General features: G+C 45.9%; 1 protein-coding gene across 1 annotated transcript in view; it reads right to left on the bottom strand.

Annotated features, from left to right (window-relative positions):
• The window catches only part of LOC135515584 (cullin-associated NEDD8-dissociated protein 1-like), a 59,804-nt gene that overhangs the window by 5,037 nt on the left and 45,635 nt on the right, over nt 1-9,132 (bottom strand). Inside the window, 7 exon segments of the mRNA XM_064939206.1 lie at nt 299-406; nt 1,729-1,893; nt 4,752-4,921; nt 7,904-7,999; nt 8,439-8,614; nt 8,759-8,822; nt 8,825-8,978. Coding sequence (XP_064795278.1) covers nt 299-406; nt 1,729-1,893; nt 4,752-4,921; nt 7,904-7,999; nt 8,439-8,614; nt 8,759-8,822; nt 8,825-8,978 — 933 coding nt within the window.

Genomic DNA, 9,132 nt, shown 5'->3' with positions numbered 1-9,132 from the left:
GTGGTGTGTCTGGTCTCTGAATGGTACTATACCAGGGACCGTGTTGGGTCTGGTCTCTGTAAATGGTACTATACCAGGGACAGTGGTGTGTCTGGTCTCTGAATGGTACTATACCAGGGACCGTGTTGGGTCTGGTCTCTGACCGGTACTATACCAGGGACCGTGTTGGGTCTGGTCTCTGACTGGTACTATACCAGGGACAGTGGTGTGTCTGGTCTCTGAATGGTACTATACCAGGGACCGTGTTGGGTCTGGTCTCTGAATGGTACTATACCAGGGACCGTGTGTCTGGTCTCACCTTGGTGGTGCAGGTGGCACGTAGCGGCTCAACCAGTCTGTCCAGCCTCTGTAGCACAGCACTGGGACACAGAGTGGAGAGTCTCGCCAGCATCAGGAATGTCAGCATCTGATAAACAACAACATCCCCATTATCTTCCAACTCCATAAACCAACACTCCTCAATACAGGCCCTGTGATGCATTACACAGTCTGCCCTTTAAATCATACAGACCACCTCTCTCCTGTTGTCTGATCTACATACAGACTACCTCTCTCTCTCCTGTTGTCTGATCTACATACAGACTACCCCTCTCTCTCTCTCTCTCTCTCCTGTTGTCTGATCTACATACAGACTACCTCTCTCTCTCTCCTGTTGTCTGATCTACATACAGACTACCTCTCTCTCTCTCCTGTTGTCTGATCTACATACAGACTACCTCTCTCTCTCCTGTTGTCTGATCTACATACAGACTACCCCTCTCTCCTGTTGTCTGATCTACATACAGACTACCCTTCTCTCTCTCTCTCCTGTAGTCTGATCTACATACAGACTACCTCTCTCTCTCTCTCCTGTTGTCTGATCTACATCCAGACTACCTCTCTCTCTCTCCTGTAGTCTGATCTACATACAGACTACCTCTCTCTCTCCTGTTGTCTGATCTACATACAGACTACCTCTCTCTCTCTCCTGTAGTCTGATCTACATACAGACTACCTCTCTCTCTCCTGTTGTCTGATCTACATACAGACCACCTCTCTCTCTCCTGTTGTCTGATCTACATACAGACTACCTCTCTCTCTCTCTCCTGTTGTCTGATCTACATACAGACTACCTCTCTCTCTCCTGTTGTCTGATCTACATACAGACTACCCCTCTCTCTCTCTCTCTCTCTCCTGTTGTCTGATCTACATACAGACTACCTCTCTCTCTCCCTGTTGTCTGATCTACATACAGACTACCTCTCTCTCTCCTGTTGTCTGATCTACATACAGACTACCCCTCTCTCCTGTTGTCTGATCTACATACAGACTACCCTTCTCTCTCTCTCTCCTGTAGTCTGATCTACATACAGACTACCTCTCTCTCTCTCTCCTGTTGTCTGATCTACATACAGACTACCTCTCTCTCTCCTGTTGTCTGATCTACATACAGACTACCTCTCTCTCTCCTGTTGTCTGATCTACATACAGACCACCTCTCTCTCTCCTGTTGTCTGATCTACATACAGACTACCTCTCTCTCTCTCCTGTTGTCTGATCTACATACAGACTACCTCTCTCTCTCTCCTGTTGTCTGATCTACATACAGACTACCTCTCTCTCTCTCTCCTGTTGTCTGATCTACATACAGACCACCTCTCTCTCTCCTGTTGTCTGATCTACATACAGACTACCCCTCTCTCTCCAGGTTATTGTTGAAATATAACGAGTCCTGTCGGTTCAGGATACCTTGATGTCGTAATGGTCCTTGAGTCCGTCTTCTACGTGGTTGAGGAACTCAAAGATGTCTAGTCTGTCCAGACAGCTGTCCAGGAGTGTGTACATGCACTCAAACGCTGCCTTCCTTATGTCCAGACCATCGTCCACGGTGTGTTTAAAGGGACCCATCTCAACCTGGGGGGAGAAGACAACACACTGACGTCATTAAGAAGACCATCGTCCACTGTGTGTTTAAAGGGAGAAGACAACACACTGGCGTCATTAAGAAGACCCTCATCCACTGTGTGTTTAAAGGGACCCATCTCAACCTGGGGGGAGAAGACAGGTCATTAAGAAGACCCTCGTCCACTGTGTGTTTAAAGGGAGAAGACAACACACTGACGTCATTAAGAAGACCATCGTCCACTGTGTGTTTAAAGGGACCCATCTCAACCTGGGGGGAGAAGACAGGTCATTAAGAAGACCCTCGTCCACTGTGTGTTTAAAGGGAGAAGACAACACACTGACGTCATTAAGAAGACCATCGTCCACTGTGTGTTTAAAGGGACCCATCTCAACCTGGGGGGAGAAGACAGGTCATTAAGAAGACCCTCGTCCACTGTGTGTTTAAAGGGAGAAGACAACACACTGACGTCATTAAGAAGACCCTCGTCCACTGTGTGTTTAAAGGGACCCATCTCAACCTGGGGGGAGAAGACAACACACTGACGTCATTAAGAAGACCATCGTCCACTGTGTGTTTAAAGGGAGAAGACAACACACTGGCGTCATTAAGAAGACCCTCATCCACTGTGTGTTTAAAGGGAGAAGACAACACACTGACGTCATTAAGAAGACCATCGTCCACTGTGTGTTTAAAGGGAGAAGACAACACACGGACGTCATTAAGAAGACCCTCGTCCACTGTGTGTTTAAAGGGAGAAGACAACACACGGACGTCATTAAGAAGACCCTCGTCCACTGTGTGTTTAAAGGGAGAAGACAACACACGGACGTCATTAAGAAGACCCTCGTCCACTGTGTGTTTAAAGGGACCCATCTCAACCTGGGGGGAGAAGACAGGTCATTAAGAAGACCCTCGTCCACTGTGTGTTTAAAGGGAGAAGACAACACACTGACGTCATTAAGAAGACCCTCGTCCACTGTGTGTTTAAAGGGAGAAGACAACACACGGACGTCATTAAGAAGACCCTCGTCCACTGTGTGTTTAAAGGGACCCATCTCAACCTGGGGGGAGAAGACAAGTCATTAAGAAGACCCTCGTCCACTGTGTGTTTAAAGGGAGAAGACAACACACTGGCGTCATTAAGAAGACCCTCGTCCACTGTGTGTTTAAAGGGACCCATCTCAACCTGGGGGGAGAAGACAGGTCATTAAGAAGACCCTCGTCCACTGTGTGTTTAAAGGGACCCATCTCAACCTGGGGGGAGAAGACAACACACTGACGTCATTAAGAAGACCCTCGTCCACTGTGTGTTTAAAGGGAGAAGACAACACACGGACGTCATTAAGAAGACCCTCGTCCACTGTGTGTTTAAAGGGAGAAGACAACACACGGACGTCATTAAGAAGACCCTCGTCCACTGTGTGTTTAAAGGGAGAAGACAACACACGGACGTCATTAAGAAGACCCTCGTCCACTGTGTGTTTAAAGGGAGAAGACAACACACGGACGTCATTAAGAAGACCCTCATCCACTGTGTGTTTAAAGGGAGAAGACAACACACTGACGTCATTAAGAAGACCCTCGTCCACTGTGTGTTTAAAGGGAGAAGACAACACACTGACGTCATTAAGAAGACCCTCGTCCACTGTGTGTTTAAAGGGACCCATCTCAACCTGGGGGGAGAAGACAGGTCATTAAGAAGACCCTCGTCCACTGTGTGTTTAAAGGGAGAAGACAACACACTGACGTCATTAAGAAGACCCTCGTCCACTGTGTGTTTAAAGGGAGAAGACAACACACTGGCGTCATTAAGAAGACCCTCGTCCACTGTGTGTTTAAAGGGACCCATCTCAAAATGGGGGGAGAAGACAACACACTGGCGTCATTAAGAAGACCCTCGTCCACTGTGTGTTTAAAGGGACCCATCTCAAAATGGGGGGAGAAGACAACACACTGGCGTCATTAAGAAGACCATCGTCCACTGTGTGTTTAAAGGGAGAAGACAACACACGGACGTCATTAAGAAGACCCTCGTCCACTGTGTGTTTAAAGGGACCCATCTCAAAATGGGGGGAGAAGACAACACACTGGCGTCATTAAGAAGACCCTCGTCCACTGTGTGTTTAAAGGGACCCATCTCAACCTGGGAGGAGAAGACAACACACTGGCGTCATTAAGAAGACCCTCATCCACTGTGTGTTTAAAGGGACAAGACAACACACGGACGTCATTAAGAAGACCCTCGTCCACTGTGTGTTTAAAGGGACCCATCTCAACCTGGGGGGAGAAGACAGGTCATTAAGAAGACCCTCGTCCACTGTGTGTTTAAAGGGACCCATCTCAACCTGGGGGGAGAAGACAACACATTTAGAAGACCCTCTTATCTAAAGTAACTCAACTAAAAGGAACGACGACAGAGGACAAGAATTGCAAGTAAATCCTTTGTCAATAAAACTTAAAACCTTAAAATATATTTAAAAAAGGAAGGATAATAGACAAAGGTGGGAAGGAAGGAAGGAAGGAAGGAAGGAAGGAAGGAAGGAAGGAAGGAAGGAAGGAAGGAAGGAAGGAAGGAAGGAAGGAAGGAAGGAAGGAAGGAAGGAAAGCACCAATGAAAGCCATGTCAACCTAGAGATAACAGGAAACAAGGGAAGAGGAGATGAAGAATGACAGAAGGATAACAGACAAAGGTAGGAAGGAAGGAAGGAAGGAAGGAAGGAAGGAAGGAAGGAAGGAAGTGAAGCACCAATGAAAGCCATGTCAACCTAGAGATAACAGAAAACACGGGAAGAGTTGATGAAGAACGACAGAAGGTGTGAACAACAAGCAGAAAAGGAGAGGAACACCAGCTTGGTTCGTCCCGTACCTCTCTGATGAGTTCCTTGCGGACTTTAGTCTCGTTGTAGAGGTGTGGCAGGACCGTATCCAGTAGGTCTCTGATGAGAGAGGGCTTATTATGGGCTGCGGAGTTAAAGGTTACCAGGGCAACCCGCCGCACGTTCAGGTCCGGGTCCTCCAACGTCTTCAAGAAGTCACCTAGAACGACAGAACGACACAGTCAGTCACAATGAACCTTTCACATATACAATGAACATCAATGTACGACAAGTCAAATGAAAAGCTCCTCTCGTCTATATTTCCTCAGCGTGTCTCAGTAAAAACATCAGTCTCGGTCTCCAGTACAGTATTCAGACCCCTCCCCCCTTTTGTTACATTACAGCCTTATTCTAAAATGGATTAAATAAATATCCCCTCGTCAATCTACACACAATACCCCATCATGGCAAAGTGAAAACAGGTTTACAAATTTTAGCTAATTTATTACAAATAAAAAAACAGAAATACCTTATTTACATAAGTATTCAGACCCTTTGCTATGAGACGAAGAGACATTGAGCTCAGGTGCATCCTGTTTCCATTGATCATCCTTGAGATGTTTCTACAACTTGGAGTCCAACTGTGATAAATTCAATTGATTGGACATTACTTGGAAAGGCACACGCTTGTCTTTATAAGGTCCTACATTTGATAGTGCATGTCAGAGCAGAAACCAAGCCATGGATGTCGAAGGAATTGTCCGTAGAGCTCCGAGACACGATCGTGTCGAGGCACAGATCTGGGAAAGGGTTCTATTTCTCCATCATTCTGAAATGGAAGACGTTTGGAACCAAGACTCTTCCTTGAGCTGGCCACCCGGCCCAACTGAGCAATCGGGGGAGAAGGGCCTTGATCAGGGAGATGACCAAGAACCCGATGGTCACTCTGACAGAGCTCCAGAGTTCCTCTGTGGAGATGGGAGAACCTTCCAGAAGGACAGCAATCTCTGCAGCACTCCACCAATCAGGCCTTTATGGTAGAGTGGCCAGACGGAAGCCACTCCTCAGTAAAAGGCACATGACAGCCTGCTTGGAGTTTCCCAAAAGGCACCTAAAGACTCTCAGGCCATGAGAGACAAGATGTCTGCTCTGATGAAACCAAGATTGAACTCTTTGGCCTGAATGCCAAGCGTCACGTCTGGAGAAAACCTGGCACCATCCCTACAGTGAAGCATGGTGGTGGCAGCATCATGTTGTGGGGTTGTTTTTCAGCGGCAGGGACTGGGAGACTAGTCAGGATTGAGGGAAAGATGAATGGAGCAAAGTACAGAGAGATCCTTGATGAAAACCTGCTCCAGAGCGCTCAGGACCTCAGACTGGGGGGGGAGGTTCATCTTCCAACAGGACAATGACCCTAAGCACACAGACAAGACAACACAGGAGTGGCTTCGGGACAAGTCTCTGAATGTCCTTGAGCGGCCCAGCCAGAGCCCGGACTTGAACCCGATCGAACATCTCTGGTGAAACCTGCAAATAGCTGTGCATCGACACTCTCCACCCAACCTAACAGAGCTTGAGAGGATCTGCAGAGAAGAATTGGGGAAACTCTTGAAGCGCCATACCCAAGAAGACTGAAGGCTGTAATCGTTGCCAAAGTACTTCAACAAAGTTCTGAGTAAAGGGTCTGAATACTTATGTAAATGTTATATTTCCGGTTTTATTTTTTTTTATACATTTGTAAACATGTCTAAAACCCTGTTTTTGCTTTATCATCATGGGGTATTGTGATGTCATTATGGGGTATTGTGATGTCATTATGGGGTATTGTGATGTCATTGTGTGTGTAGATTGATGAGGGGGAAAAAACTACAATTTAAATAATAAGGCTGTAATGTAGCAAAATGTGGAAAAAGTCAAGGGGTCTGATTACTTTGTGAATGTACTGTATTGATGCTGTAATAGTCTGTGCCGGAGGCGAGGGTCAGTTTGTCATTAGATACCACAGCAGTCTGTCTCAGTAACAACATTCAGATATAGATACCACAGCAGTCTGTCTCAGTAACAACATTCAGATATAGATACCACAGCAGTCTGTCTCAGTAACAATATTCAGATATAGATACCACAGCAGTCTGTCTGTCTCAGTAACAACATTCAGATATAGATACCACAGCAGTCTGTCTCAGTAACAACATTCAGATATAGATACCACAGCAGTCTGTCTCAGTAACAACATTCAGATATAGATACCACAGCAGTCTGTCTCAGTAACAACATTCAGATATAGATACCATAGCAGTCTGTCTCAGTAACAATATTCAGATATAGATACCACAGCAGTCTGTCTCAGTAACAACATTCAGATATAGATACCATAGCAGTCTGTCTCAGTAACAACATTCAGATATAGATACCATAGCAGTCTGTCTCAGTAACAACATTCAGATATAGATACCACAGCAGTCTGTCTCAGTAACAACATTCAGATATAGATACCACAGCAGTCTGTCTCAGTAACAACATTCAGATATAGATACCATAGCAGTCTGTCTCAGTAACAACATTCAGATATAGATACCATAGCAGTCTGTCTCAGTAACAACATTCAGATATAGATACCACAGCAGTCTGTCTGTCTCAGTAACAACATTCAGATATAGATACCACAGCAGTCTGTCTCAGTAACAACATTCAGATATAGATACCACAGCAGTCTGTCTCAGTAACAACATTCAGATATAGATACCACAGCAGTCTGTCTCAGTAACAACATTCAGATATAGATACCACAGCAGTCTGTCTCAGTAACAACATTCAGATATAGATACCACAGCAGTCTGTCTGTCTCAGTAACAACATTCAGATATAGATACCACAGCAGTCTGTCTGTCTCAGTAACAACATTCAGATATAGATACCACAGCAGTCTGTCTCAGTAACAACATTCAGATATAGATACCACAGCAGTCTGTCTGTCTCAGTAACAACATTCAGATATAGATACCACAGCAGTCTGTCTCAGTAACAACATTCAGATATAGATACCATAGCAGTCTGTCTCAGTAACAACATTCAGATATAGATACCACAGCAGTCTGTCTCAGTAACAACATTCAGATATAGATACCACAGCAGTAGTCAAAGAGGACAGGTTAGCAGTAGATAGCTATGGGATAGATTACATCGTAGAGATAAGACACACCTATGCAGTTTTTCAGGAGAGGGTCTATTGTCTGTGGGTGGTCTGAGATGGTGAACTTCACCGCTGTCACGACTGAACTTCTGGCATAAGATGATCCTGGAGACAGAAAACATTCATATTTCACAGGACACACCTGCAATATCATAGTAAACTAATACCCAGGTCATATTTCTTTACATGAATGATTCGTATCATGCACAATGAACCACCTATATTTAAATATTAAACATCTAAAGCTTCTGACATGGTAAAGGGTGGTTCCAACAACCCAAAGAGACTGGTTGTTTGTTCCTGTAGTGCAATCTGTGACAGTGTTTATCTGAAAGTCTTGATAAAAAAATATATATATATATATATTTTTTTTTTTTTTTTTTTTTTATCAAGTCTTGCCAATCAAAACGGGCCAATGAAAACCAGCAGAGAGTTCCTATTCCCCACCAGAGAGCAGGTATCCTTTAAGTCTGGGCAGCAGGGTTTCTGGGTCTATGAGGGTGAGTTTCCCCAGACATTCTGCTACCACGTTCCTGTTCCTCACCTGAGAGCAGGTATCCTTTAAGTCTGGGCAGCAGGGTTTCTGGGTCTATGAGGGTGAGTTTCCCCAGACATTCTGCTACCACGTTCCTGGTGCCCTCCTCGGCACACTCACAGTGCTTCAACAGCAGGGTCCATACGCCCTCGACGTAAGGTTTCAGACCCGTCACAGACGCCGAGCTGGAGAGAACAGAACAGAGACGCTATTTTGGTCACAAGGTGAAAACAGCAACCCCGCAATTAGCCAGTTCAGTCACCCGACCCGGGGACTTGAACCCGCGACCTTCGGGTTCCACACCTCTCTAAGCCGCTGGACTGTCCTACCTGATGATCTCTTTGAGCGAGTGGAGCAGCAGATACTGCCTCTTGGGCTGTCCCGAGATCTCCCCAGAACGAAGGGCAGGTATTCCGGCAGGTTGCCCACGGCGATGGATCCCAGGGCGTAGGATGCGGCAGACTTGACCTCTTCGGAGGAGGAAGAGAAGGCGTCCAGGATGACCGTCTTGAGCTCTGGTTGGCCGCTCAGGTCTACGTGGTGTCCCACCTACCACAGAGACATTATGAATGATTCCTTCACTACTGATACTAGTCACGACATCTGATACCAGCCCACTACAGTTAAACACCACTATGAGTCCCACTACCATCAAACCCACTACTAGTCCCACTACCATCAAACCCACTACCAGCAAAACCAC

This window comes from Oncorhynchus masou, chromosome 27 (genome assembly GCF_036934945.1).
Source record: "Oncorhynchus masou masou isolate Uvic2021 chromosome 27, UVic_Omas_1.1, whole genome shotgun sequence".
Lineage (NCBI taxonomy): Eukaryota > Metazoa > Chordata > Actinopteri > Salmoniformes > Salmonidae > Oncorhynchus > Oncorhynchus masou.
Note: the sequence above shows the minus strand (reverse complement) of the source record. Positions and strands in the feature narration are given on the sequence as shown.